This window comes from Phragmites australis, chromosome 4, assembly GCF_958298935.1.
Source record: "Phragmites australis chromosome 4, lpPhrAust1.1, whole genome shotgun sequence".
Lineage (NCBI taxonomy): Eukaryota > Viridiplantae > Streptophyta > Magnoliopsida > Poales > Poaceae > Phragmites > Phragmites australis.
Genome location: NC_084924.1, coordinates 2,032,525 through 2,045,349, shown reverse-complemented (window position 1 = coordinate 2,045,349; position 12,825 = coordinate 2,032,525). Strand labels below are relative to the sequence as shown.

General features: G+C 47.0%; 2 protein-coding genes across 2 annotated transcripts; one reads left to right on the top strand and one right to left on the bottom strand.

Moving 5' to 3' along the window:
- Positions 1-595: 595 nt before the first annotated feature.
- LOC133915128 (receptor-like cytoplasmic kinase 176) lies at positions 596-5,844 on the top strand. Its single transcript, XM_062358156.1, has 6 exons — positions 596-1,020; positions 3,519-3,844; positions 4,023-4,158; positions 4,273-4,415; positions 4,503-4,626; positions 5,151-5,844. The coding sequence occupies exons 1-6, from the start codon at positions 960-962 to the stop codon at positions 5,606-5,608; spliced, it is 1,248 nt and encodes a 415-aa protein (XP_062214140.1). The 5' UTR covers positions 596-959; the 3' UTR covers positions 5,609-5,844.
- A 655-nt stretch (positions 5,845-6,499) lies between these two features.
- Positions 6,500-9,927, bottom strand: LOC133915127 (expansin-A7-like). The gene is made up of 3 exons (XM_062358154.1): positions 9,490-9,927; positions 9,043-9,367; positions 6,500-7,288 (listed from the first exon to the last, which is right to left on the bottom strand). Exons 1-3 carry the CDS (start codon positions 9,644-9,646, stop codon positions 6,973-6,975), a joined length of 798 nt encoding a protein of 265 aa, XP_062214138.1. The 5' UTR covers positions 9,647-9,927; the 3' UTR covers positions 6,500-6,972.
- Positions 9,928-12,825: the final 2,898 nt, after the last annotated feature.

Sequence of the window (12,825 nt, the reverse complement as noted above, 5' to 3'; positions counted from 1 at the left end):
TCATAACATACATGTCCTACATATAATATGCTAATTAGGTGTAAAAGGATTGAACTTTGCTTATTGTTTTTGTATGAGTCCATTTGTCTAAAGGATTGAGATAGAGACAAGCAAGAGGCAAAAAGAGGTGCAACTTCGTACGGGGAACAACAACAACTGCACCTCTGATGTTCTCTCTCATCTTTTTCTGTAAATCTATGAACACTTAGTTACTATCGTAACCCTTGCATAGATGGAGAGGATTGAGAGAAAGAAAAAGATCATATAATGTAATAGTCCATATGATAATAAATATAACATTTTACATCATTAAAACTACTTGGTGAAACCGGTATAGGGCTGACATAAGTTGATATTACACACGTAAAGGGTTAAGTCGATCAAAAGTATTTTAGAGGGTTAAGTGAACTGTGGTAGTAGTATTTTAGCGGGTAAAATGGACTTTTATCTTGATGTTACCTCGAGGTGAAACGGTAAAATCACCAGTCCCAAAGGAGGGCCCACGCTGCAGCGTCTCGCCGGGCGCCGTACCGTACCTTTCCGGCCGCGCACCAACTTCCCAGGCTTTTCTCCCAGGAGGCAGCAGGACCGGAAGCGGAACCCGCGGCGGTGTTGAGTTGAGTTGCCCCAGTAACACACGCTTCCCTTGCCCGCCATTAACTGCTCTTCTCCTCTCGCTCCCTGCCCCTCTCGAGAGCCTCCCTCACGCACTCCACCACGCCACCTCCCTCCTCCCAACCCCTCCCCCCTCTACAAACTCGTGTCTGATAGACCCATCCGCCCTCCGATTCGCAGCTCGCGCTTCCTTCCATCCCCAAAACCCTAGCTCCGCCTCGACCCCCCAGCATGGCGCCGCGGATCGCCTCCGGTGACGGCTAGGCGGCCTCCCGCGGGCTGGTTTGATCCGATAGGTGGATTTGGCCCTTGTTGTTACTTCGTTTCGGTGGCGCGGCGCGCGGATGGGGAACTGCTGGGGCGCGCGGATCAAGGATGGGAGTTCTCACCCTGGCGCTTCTTCAGGTTCGGCCTTCTCCCTGCTGCAATCCGTGTTGTTTGGTGCTGTTCATTTATGGGGTGATGATGCGAGGGAGGGTTGGGATGATCCGTGCTTACGAGTTGCGGGCTTGAATCTGGCCATGAAGATTCTGGGACGCGAAATTTGATCCGTTGCGCCTGAAACTTATTGCAAATGCTGAACTTATTTGCATGATAGAATTATTTTGGACATTTGATTATATTAGTATCCAAGCAACAAATGGAAATGATCATGTATGTAATGGTATAGTGGGTGTCTTGGCTAGTTGGTTAGGCTACTACTGGGGGCGTTCCAGTGGTTTTGTTCGGTCAGATGATTTCAACGTTTCAGCTGCCCTGGCAACTTCAATGTGTTCAAGGCGCTAAAGTAAGGCATCACAATCACTTTTAGAGTGGTTTTGCTAAAGCAAGCTTAAAACCTGAGGCTTCGTAGGTGGTTATGCACTTGTTGCTTTAAACTTTATTAGATGATAGGTAGTACCTTATTTTGTATGGTAATGGATGGGACATAGATGTTCCATTCCTTACATGATGCCTCATCGCAACTATGTCTAGTAGTTCTCCCGTTGTCTGTTGGATGGTGCCTGTCCTTCCGAGATGACATTAGTGAGGGACATGAGGTTGACTCTATGGCAAAAAAAATTGATCAAATCTTATTAAATAGTACTTTGTGCTGACCACTTACATGTGTAATTCCAATAATCCAGGATTCTATTGTTGACCAAGGTAATATATTATTGAAGCAGGACTTATACTGCAGTTGACACTAGAGTACTTAGTATGTATGCACATCATATAGCCCTATTTGACATGTTTGTGCTTGTTGACCTTTGCTATTTAGATTTTTCCCCTTTACATATGAAATTAGAAGACAACTTGTTAAGGAAAGAATATCTTAGGGGTTGACTAGTTGTGTCTCTATTGTCATTGTGTTTTTATTCGTCTTCTCAACTTACATTGATACGAGACTAGAAAAAATATTAAGTTCTTCCTAGTTAATTTTGATACTGCTTTTTTCCAAACCACTTAATCATTTATGATAAGGCGTTCAAATTTCGACAAACCTCCTTTTGTCAGTTTGGTTTCCCGCACAAAATCAGTAAACCATTGATTACATATTTTCAACAGTTAGTACTGGTTGTATTAATGCTGGCTTTTATTATCTTTCCTGATTAAACTCGTGTGCTTTTATTGTGTTACCTTATGCACCGTACAGAAAATCGAAACTTCTTGATGATGTGCTCGATCAAGTTCAATCGAGAGGAATTTAGTAATTTGAATCTACTAAAATGTTAACATATGCTCCATTGACTGTACAAACTGTGGTTCTTTGCTCTATAGCTGCCTCATGTTTCATTTGTCTCAACTTAGCACTTAAAAGCATATGTTTGTTGCAAATAGATATGTCAAATATTTCCTAAGTTAGTAGCTGATAAGGTTACTATTGCATGTATGTAACCATTTCATGAAGGAAACCACTCTAGTTTCCTCCCCACTCATTTCAACACTTGCTTTCTACCGAAATCATCACTATAATTCTAGTCCAGATGATATCACCATTCTCAGGCAGTCTACTCGTGCAATGTTCCTTGCCTGCAGTCAAAATATTTGCAGGTGCAGCTTCTTGGACACCAAACAATCCGTTACTGCTAGCATATGTACCTAGTTTTAGAAATGTCCAATCGATGACTGCAACATCCAGTTCCTAATATTGTGCCTAGTTTCCTTTGAAAAATTAAAACCAAGTGGTTGTTCCTTCAATCCTTCCTGTTAGGCTGTGTTTGTTTGCTGCTTCTGAAACTGCTTCTGCTACTGGCAGAAGCTAGAAGCCAGAACAAACGAGGTTCTAGAGAAATGGCTTCTGGAGAAGCCAGAAGCCTGTTTCTGAGGAAAATGAACTAAAGCTGAGAAGCTCGCTGAGATGTGCTTCTCTGAGAAGCTATGTGCTGAGAAGCCAAAAATTTATTGTAGAAGCCAACAACCTATTTTCAAAAGCAGCTTTTCAGAAAAGCCAAAAGCACTGCTTTTCAGAGAAGCTCAAAAGCAGAAGCTCAAACAAACACGGCCTTAATGATAAAACCAAGGGATAAATCAGTACAAACTTAGGGTCTGTTGCTTCTGGCTTCTGCTTCTGTCAGAAGCCCAGAAGCCAGAAGCCCAAACAAACGGGTTTGTTGAAAAGTGGCTTCTAGAAGCTAGAAGCCTGTTTCTGAGGAAATGAACTAGAAGATGAGAAGCTAGCTAAGAGTAACTTTTCTGAGAAGTAGTGTGCTGAGAAGCCAAAAAATTGTTGTAAAATCCAACAACTAAAATCTAAAAGTAATTTTTCAGAAAAGCCAAAAGCACAACTTTTCAGAGAAGCCAGAAACAAAAGCACAAACAAACAGGCCCTTATTCATCAGTTCACGTTTTTTTTGTTGAGAATAAGCTTTGGGTTTGTATGTTTCATTCAGCAGAATCTTTACCAAATACATGATCTGCAGGAATGTTCTCAAAGAGTGGTGGTAAAGATGGGAGTAGGCTTAGTGGATGTAGTAGTCGAGCCTCTTCGGCTTCCATGCCTCCAAGTGCGAAGACTGAATGCGAGATCCTGCAATCCGCCAATGTTAAGATCTTCAGCTTTAACAATCTCAAGGCAGCCACAAGGAACTTCCGTCCTGATAGTGTGCTAGGTGAAGGAGGGTTTGGATCTGTCTATAAAGGATGGGTTGATGAGAATACATTATCAGCTTGCAGGCCTGGCACTGGAATTGCTGTTGCTGTGAAAAGACTCAATCAGGAGGGTTTGCAAGGGCACCGAGAGTGGTTGGTGAGTATAATGCTATTCTATTTTATGCAATTGTCATTGAGATTCATGACCGACTCATGTTCATTTGAAGTTTTCTTTTGAAACCCCTGCCTTTATGTGTTAGTTTTGGTCACAGGATCTGAGGTATTAATCATACACTTCGATCTTTTACTAACTTAGATAAATATTTCTTTCATAGGCGGAAGTTAATTACCTAGGTCAGTTCTGCCATCCCAACCTTGTCAAGCTAATTGGGTACTGCTTAGAGGATGAGCACCGACTGCTAGTGTACGAATTCATGCCCCGTGGGAGCTTGGAAAATCATCTGTTTAGGAGTAAGTTAACCCAGGACCTAGCGTTGCTGTTCTTCTATCTTTGGTTCATATTTCATAAATACTGTGGTAGTATGCCTTCTGATTTATAAATTGCTATACGAATCCTTGATGTAGGAGGCTCATACTTTCAACCTCTTTCATGGAACCTTAGAATGAAGGTAGCACTTGGAGCTGCAAAAGGACTAGCTTACCTTCACAGTGCAGAGGCAAAAGTCATTTACCGAGATTTTAAGACTTCCAACATTCTTCTTGACACAGTAAGTGAAATTGAATCTTTAATGCAGTGTACTTCACTTCAACGCTTGTGTGCTCTACTGAAAGGGATGCATTGTATTAATGTGCAGGACTATTCTGCGAAACTTTCTGATTTTGGACTGGCAAAGGATGGTCCTGTTGGTGAGAAGAGCCATGTGTCCACAAGGGTAATGGGAACATATGGTTATGCAGCTCCTGAATATCTTTCAACAGGTAACCTTTGAAGTGCAGCTTTGTGTACTGTCCATCCATATTCAGTAGATTTGCTTGTCCTGGTCTAGAAACTGCATTTTGTGACAAACCAACTGGTATTGTAAATCAAATACCATCAATCAATCTAAAATTCACGCCTTAGAAAGGTGTAATTGGAACCATGCATCTCCTGCTTTGGAAATCTCATTTTTGTCGTGTCATCTTCTTTATTGATTACACTAATTGTGAGGCATTCTTTAGAAATGCTTTCGGTGTCATGGCTTATGTGCCATGGAGTGAGAACAAAATATAAGGTCATGGTTATTGGTGCTTTTTGTTGGTCTTCTAGCATAATTTGTTTCATGGCATGGCATTAACCTTTATTTGTTGAATTTATGTCACTGTAAAACGGTCTTTGGTTCCAAAATGTTGCAATGCCGTCCTGTAGCCAATGAGAGCACCCCTTTATTTTGATAACCTTGTACCAAAAGCTCATTCAGTAATGTGACATGGATCTCTTTCTTTGAACAATGTTCCACTTTCAGGTCACCTAACTGCAAAGAGCGACATCTATAGCTTCGGGGTAGTGCTTCTGGAGATATTGTCAGGTCGCCGTGCCATTGACAAAAACCGGCCCTCGGGGGAGCACAATCTCGTGGAATGGGCTCGACCTTATCTCACACATAAGCGCAAGATATTCCGTGTCCTGGATACCAGGCTAGAAGGTCAATACTCTCTCAGCGGGGCGCAAACCATTGCTGCCCTTTCTCTTGAGTGCCTGTCCTACGATGCTAAGATGAGGCCTTCTATGGATTCTGTGGTCACTATCCTAGAAGAGCTTCAAGACTCCACTGAAGCAGAGAAGCACCAAGAACCCAAGGGTACAACCAAACAGGCACCTGCTGTAAGTGCTAGCAGGAGCAGCCGCAAGCCTCGCCGAAAAAGCTTGGGAGCGACGAAGGAGACTGTTCCAAATCCAAGACCATTGCTTCATTCTCGTTAGCAAATCATAACTTGATGAAGTTGGTAGCTAGCTTTTAGCTTGTGAATATGTTGTGTATATTGAGGGTAATCAGGCTTTTGGCAACAAGTCTTTTCTTCTTTACCATGAGCTGTTCGGTTTCAGCTGACTATGGATGGATTTGTATGTCTAAACTCATGGCATCAAGGGAGAGCTCAGCTCATGTTCCAAATCCTGAAATCTTCACCTTTGTTGGTTTGCAGGCTGCCTTTGTTCCAGCTTAACCTGTACATTAGACGTCATCAATCTATCATATCTTAGTGGTGTTGACTGTTTTGCAGCCGGGATACATTAGTGATACGATACTGACGGGCGTGTTGCCGATCGAAATCTCCAGCGTGAGGATCGTTGAGATGTCGTGACACCTACAGTTACTCAGCCGGCCACAGCGGCCATTGCGATCCTCGTTTCCTCCCTTCATGCTACTGATTTCTGCCCCACCAAGGCGCCTGATGACAGCAATCTCATCTGTCATGGAAGTGTCGCGCATTCGGCTCTCTCCACGACGACGTAGACGCGTAACCCCCGTCTCCAAAGGCGCACTCCGATTGCGATGCCAAGCCCGGCAGCATCATGACGCGAGCCATGCCATGTCCCGATACGGCATGGTCGGTGGCGCCGTCGCCGTCATGAGCGCGACCGTTCGCATCCAAACTCAGGCAACCGAACAAGCAAACAAAAAACCAAGTCCCCGAAGCAGCCTTGCTCGCGGCGCGCTTTCGCTTTCCTCTTTATCCCTTTCGCGTATTTCCAGCACAGCACGAATCATCGCCGTCATCATCGTGCAACGATCGTATCAGCTCCTTAACCAAGCATCGTCACAGCAAGAGAAGAGAAGAGAGAACGGCACAGTGACAATTAGCACTAGTAACCTCCTTATACGTACAATCACCTTACTGGCAATTAAAACCAAGTCCATGATAAGGATAACACGAGACGAAGAAGAAGCAGCTGCGGGCCACTCACCGCCCCCAATTAAGCTGCAGCTTGGCAGCCACTTCAGCCACTCTTCACACAAATCTCTCTCCACCCCCGGACCCAAACCAAGCCTTGCAGAGAGCAGACACAATCCATCACCACCACCCTTTAACACAAACACACATGCGTAGTCACAAGCACACCAATGGAGTAGAGCACGACTAGTGACGATAATCTACCCTAATACAGCTCTAGACTTTGCCCTTTCGCCCCTTGTTCAGAAGAAAAAGCTCCGAGGACTTGATAAAGGCGGGAAGAGGTGAACTCAAACGGAGCCAACCTAAACCACGCTTAATGACTATACTAATTACGTATAAGAAGACCTTGACTTCTCTCTATCTTGCATGAATCGGGACACGCCGGCTGTGTCAGGCCCTGAAGTTCTTGCCCTCGAAGGTCTGGCCGAACTGCCAGTTGCGCGGGGCGGCGTTCCAGGAGGTGGAGGTGCGGCGGTCGCTGCCAGTGACGCGGAAGGAGAGCGCTTGGCCGACGAGGATGGCGTTGGACTGCCAGTTCTGGCCCCAGTTGCGCGACATGGGCATCCACCCGGTGCTCGAGCTCGAGCCCTTCACGCTCGCGCGCACGATGTCGCCGGCGCCGGCCACGTTGGTGATCAGCACCAGGTTGAAGTACCGGAACCCGTTGATCGTGAACCGCACACCCCCCGACTTCCGGCACGGCACCCTGCAAAAACCGTCGTCACATTTGTATCAGTAAACACGGTTTCTTGACAGCATTGTCAGATGATCAGTAAACAAAAGTTTCCAATCGGTAGTTAGCAAGATAACAAAGCAACTTCCCAGGGGCAGAACAGTAAATACTTGGTACTTGCTGCTGTATAACGCAAGGACAGGACAGCCATTGTCAGGGTGCAGAGACGGCGGAGGACCACAGCTTCACGCGTAATGGTGGAGCTGCAGGACGGAAGGACAAAATGGCCCTTGGGCTTTACAGGTCACCAAGGGACCAGGGGTGCAGGGAATGAGGGCAAATGGGCCATTTAAGGACAGTCGAGGAGGGAGGAAAACCGGAAGAGCAGCGAAGCGAAGGCGAGGGGCCGAGGACACGGTACGGCCGCAATCACGGGTGTGCCACCCGGAAGCCAAAGTGAGAAAGGTCAAAGCGTGTGCCCTACCAGAGCGTTTCCACTGTTCCTACACTACCACCATGTTGTTTTGGAAGGCTCCTCTCCTCTGGGCCTATGCTGTGGTGATGTTCTGAAGAAATGGTATTTCCAAATTTTCTAAACTTTTTTTGTTCTTAAAACAGTGATAAATAGACCTAATACGCTGTGTCACCACTAAGCACAAGGGTTTGACTGATTAGAGACCCGAACAGAATGTAAAGAAAGCAGCCTACCAATTCGTGCGTCAGAATTCAAACAAGGAAGGCTTACTACGTACAAGGAGCTCATCCATTCGTTACATGTGACATGTCGGAATGGGCTTGGCTATGGAGTCCATGTCCGGTGCACTGAATTCACTCACACGGGCAATGGCCAAACCTCAGATCTACCAAATATCACGAAAGAAGTTGCACCGGCAGATAACATAGGATGCACCGATGCGGTGACCCTTCCATCTCTAGCTTTGTACCAAAGCAACTTTAGAAGCACAGAATCGCGCGCTGCGGTTTCCTACCCATGGCCACCACGCGCCCGGTTTTCCAGCCGGGTCCGGTGCACATTCCCAGTCCGCCGAACCAGTGAATTCCCCGCCGTGGTCAAAGCGGGCAAAATTTAACCGCCATGCCGTGCCGGTCCGTGCAACCAAATCAACGAAGGTGAAACGGCAAGCAAAGCGAGGCGGAACGGACGGACGCGGGCGTTAGTAGGGGCTGTTTGGTTCTTCCCCAGGATGCCAAAGTCAAATTTTGGTCACGTTTAAAAATTTTGATTTCGATTTTTATATCGAAATTAAAATTTGGCTGTACGTCGATTTTTTTTTTGCTATAGCCGAGATTTTGACAAAATACTATTCTATTTATTCTGATTTTAACATGACCCTAATTCTGATGTGGCCAAAATTTAGGTTAGCAAACAGCCCTAGACTGACCACGACGGAACGCGTCACTGATTCTTTTCCACGAACAGTGCAGCGCAGGGGCACCACACCGCCTCAAAAGACGAGAAAGGAATCTTGAATGCAGAAGAGCGGCTCTGGCCTCCAATGGGGTAAAAAAGAATATTTAATTTTTATTACTCTATTGAAATAATAATTTCTCAATGAGAAATAGATTTATCACTCTAATAAATAACAGTGCGAAAAAAATCAAATGCCCGGTAAAAAACGAGCGCCCCAACCAAGACGAATGTCTTTTACTACAAGCACAGTCCCCAACGACAAAACCAAAAAAAAGCATCCCACGTCGCTATCGTAATACTGCGAGCAACCAAGAACTTTGAGATCAACGAAGGAGTGGTGGATGGCGAACAGTACCGGCGGTAGGAGACGGGGACGATGCCGGCGCGGTACTCGGCGATGTGGAGGAACATGGGCATGGCGAGGTCGAAGTGCGGGCGGGGCGGGTTGCACCAGCCGCCGTCGTCGGAGGGGAGCGCGTAGTTGGGCGGGCAGAAGTTGGTGGCCGTCACCAGGATGGAGGGGCTCCCGGGGTGGCACCACCGCCACCCGGGCTGGTTCTCGCACTTGATCTCGAAGCACGCGCCGCAGCTCTGCCCCTCGTTGAACAGCGCCGTGCTCAGCGCCGCGTTGTTCACGCCGTACCCCTGGCTGTACAGGTTCCCGTACCCGCACGCGCCGCCTGCATGATGGGAGGCGCAACACTTCATGAGACGACACGATCAGCTCCCGCGTGCACGGGAAAGAAAGAAAGGAAAGAACTCAACAAGGAATGGAGGAAGCAGGGGATGTGTGCCGCCGTACCCATGGTGCCGGAGGCGTCGCTGCCGCCGTAGAATGTGGCGTGCGCGCTCTGCCAGTCGCCGGCGGTGTACACGCCGGGAACGCGGGCGGTGGCGGGGGAGACCAGCAGCGCCAGGGCAGCCGCTGCCACCAAGAACAGAGCCGGCATTGTCGCCATCCCTCCTACTGCTCACTTCACTTGTTGCGGCTCGCTACAGGACAGAGGAGACGAAGGGCAGAGGAGCTACAGGACTTATCGCTCGTTGCAGCGCAGAGGAGTGAAGAGCCGGGTGGTGGGAGTCTGGGAGACGAAGGTGAAAGGCGCTATTTATGGAGGCACGAGGCAGACCAAATAATGGCGATTCGCGAGTAATCTACGCGCCGAGGTCCAGTGAAAAAACGAGACCGGGAATAGGGGTGGAACCGTGGAAACGATAGGAGTTGCGCGATTGATTGCCAGTTTTAGCAGCTGATGCCGGGAAGGTGAACTGGTGACGTGCAGGTACGTACAGTGCTGTGCCGCTCTCTCTGCCTCATGCAGTTGGGCAGTTGGGACCTTTCCTTTCCTTTACCTTTTCTTTTTCTTTCATCTGGCACTGTTTGGAGTAGGATGGGCCGGAGTGGTAGCGGTACTTGATTGCGTTTGCCGCGGCTCTGTCGAGTAAAAAACGTCACGTGTACAACAGTTCGTGATCATGTTTACGAAATTTAAGCGGTCAGTTCTGTGGCTGATTACACAGATCCTACCCATAGCAAGTACATCCTCAACAGTCCAAACAGCATCTAATAGTGCTAACCCAGTTTCATTAGGACCATCCAATCAGCTTGCCCCGTCGACCTTCCTCTAAGCTGCAGATGAAGGAAATATCACGTTGAAAAACATCATGTGTGTTCACACCCGTTCACATACATTGCAGAAATCTCTCATTTTTAGTCACTGAAATTTAAAATGACTTAAATTAAGAAGAGGTTTAGAACTGCAGAATCAGGAACCACAAAGTTGTCATAGGCGTCATCTGCGTGAGATAGAAGATAATCTTGGTTTACTAACCTACAGGCCGTATGAACTCATACAAATCCCTAAAACCTTTTTTTTAATTGAAAAACATTCGGGAGACGTTCCTGTTTAAAGTGGTGGTCATGGGTGCATAAATTTGTTAACCAGCCGTTGCGTTGCCCCGTCCATGATTTGGTTCATCATTTGGTCCAGCCTATTTTTTTCACGCTGCTGCCCGTGCCCCGAGTTCTATCATCCGGACGGGAGCAACATGATTTCGCCGTTCGGACGAGGAGGCAGGCGGACACGGCACGGGCGCGGAGCACACGATCACTCAGCCAACCTCACGGATCGAGCAACGCACGTTGCGCGCGGGACGACGGGCGGACGAGACGAGACGAGCAGTTCGGCGAGGCGGGGGAGACCAAAAGCAAGCGCTGGGGTTGGGGGCTTGGGGCCATCCATGCATGGACGGTTGGGTGCCCGCCTTCGCTTTGCTTCCATCGCAAGTTGTGCCCAGCAGCCCCGTTCTCTCTCCTGGCCAGGCCTCTGTTTCCGGCCATTGGCCTTCGCCTCGCTACCGCTGACGGCTCCAGTGAATTCGATCGGCTTTTGGTACGTCGTGTTTCTTTCCCCCCTTGTTCTTCTGTCTGCCGATGGGTGTTCTCTTTTCGTTGCAGCCAGTCCTTTTGCTTGGCCCGGTCGGTCTCTTCCACTCATGCTTCGCGCCTAGCCGGCTACGGCATTGTACTAGTTTTATTCAGCATAAGGGTTAAACATGCACACAAAAACAATGAATGATTGAACTGCTGTTTTATACTCCTTTCATTATATGGTGTGGAAGTGTTAAATATAGCGCTGGCCAAATGGGCTGGCACGAGTCATAGGTTTTTGGCTTGGTTTGAGCACGGTACAATGATAAACAGGCATGGCCGATACGGTAGATAAGCTGGATTGTGTCAGGTCTGAGGTCTCGGCACGACGTTTTGGCACGGCCTTGTCACTACCCCGCCGTGCCATGGGCCGAGCTTTCAGCACATAGACTATCACGGCATGGCTTGGTTATGTAACCAGGTTTAACAGGCGGTATCCTAATCAGACTGTGTCTAGACATCATGCCAGGTTGGTCCGTCAGGCGCACTTGACTGGCGCTAACTAAACATGCATAAGAGGGTCTAGATGTATAGAGCGTATGCTTCGACAAAAAAAAAAGGCTGCAGATCATATTGTCGCTACTTTTGCTAAGGCTGATTCGAAGCATCGCTAGTAGCATGTCGCACATGCAAAACCAGTGACAATGATTGGAACGCGCCGGTGTTGCAAATTGCAGTTGCAACACATGACTGCAACTGAGCATGTTAGCTCCTCGGACAATTGTGATCAGCCATCAGGCCCGTCACCACTAGAAGTTTTTTACGATTTGACTCTTTGAATAAACTATTTCCAAAAATGCACCATATTATATATGGACGAGCCACGTAGAGTGGATTAGATTAACCAGCTGTTATATATAGGGTTGGTATATGATCTAAAATTGACCATGCAAACCGGTTAATGCAAATTAAGCAGCAGCAGAGCAGCAGCTTTGGTTCATTTGGGTAGGCTGGGCTCGAAGAAGTGCATCAACCCACTACCCATCAGTGTAGGAGTACATGCTTATATGGTGACATGCCATGTGCTTACTGGCTGTACGTATGTGCTGATCAATCGATAAGACGCTACAGGAGGTGGTTTAATTTTTACGGTAGTTTTAAACGTGCATCAGTACTGGCAGGGAGTGAGGTACCACTCCAGATGATACTCTAGATTACCGCAGCATTGCAGAGAACGGACGTTGAACTGCTAGTATCGTTTCGTGCTGGCAATTTCCCAAGATTCCTAAAGACAGTCAAGAGAACGCATGGATTTTCAGTCAAAATCGCATAGTTTTTCAGTCGTCGGGAAAAAAATGTTTGGTAGAGGAGCCTTAGACCATCTCTAGGCATATTTTTTTTCTCATTTCATTTTCTTACCGATATTTTTCGTTATCATATCTTTTATTTTGTGTTGTATCTGACAGTTTTCCTTTAAAAAAAATTATAAGGAAAAGAAGAGAATTTTAAAATAAAAAATAAAAGAGAATACTTTCATAAAAAAACCATAAAATAAAACTATTAAAATACTAAGGGAATGAGAATATATTTCCAAAATAAAAGCGTCGGAGATGATCTTACCGAGGACGCCACGTTGGCGGATCGAGGAGGCAAGCGGAGCGGCCCTAGGATCCCTCCGTGTTGAGGGGTATCAACCACGGCACCGCCATAACTCTCCGTACGCCCGCCCACGCACGGCCGATGGATGATGTCCCGTCCCACCACCTC

Coding starts and splice junctions, on each gene's coding strand:
- LOC133915127 (XM_062358154.1), bottom strand. CDS start 9,646: ATGGCGACAATGCCGGCTCTGTTCTTGGTGGCAGCGGCTGCCCTGGCG. Junction 9,368..9,489: donor CGACGCCTCCGGCACCATGG/GTACGGCGGCAC, acceptor CCCATCATGCAG/GCGGCGCGTGCGGGTACGGG. Junction 7,289..9,042: donor GTCCCCGTCTCCTACCGCCG/GTACTGTTCGCC, acceptor CGGTTTTTGCAG/GGTGCCGTGCCGGAAGTCGG.
- LOC133915128 (XM_062358156.1), top strand. CDS start 960: ATGGGGAACTGCTGGGGCGCGCGGATCAAGGATGGGAGTTCTCACCCT. Junction 3,845..4,022: donor AAGGGCACCGAGAGTGGTTG/GTGAGTATAATG, acceptor TTTCTTTCATAG/GCGGAAGTTAATTACCTAGG. Junction 4,416..4,502: donor CCAACATTCTTCTTGACACA/GTAAGTGAAATT, acceptor ATTAATGTGCAG/GACTATTCTGCGAAACTTTC.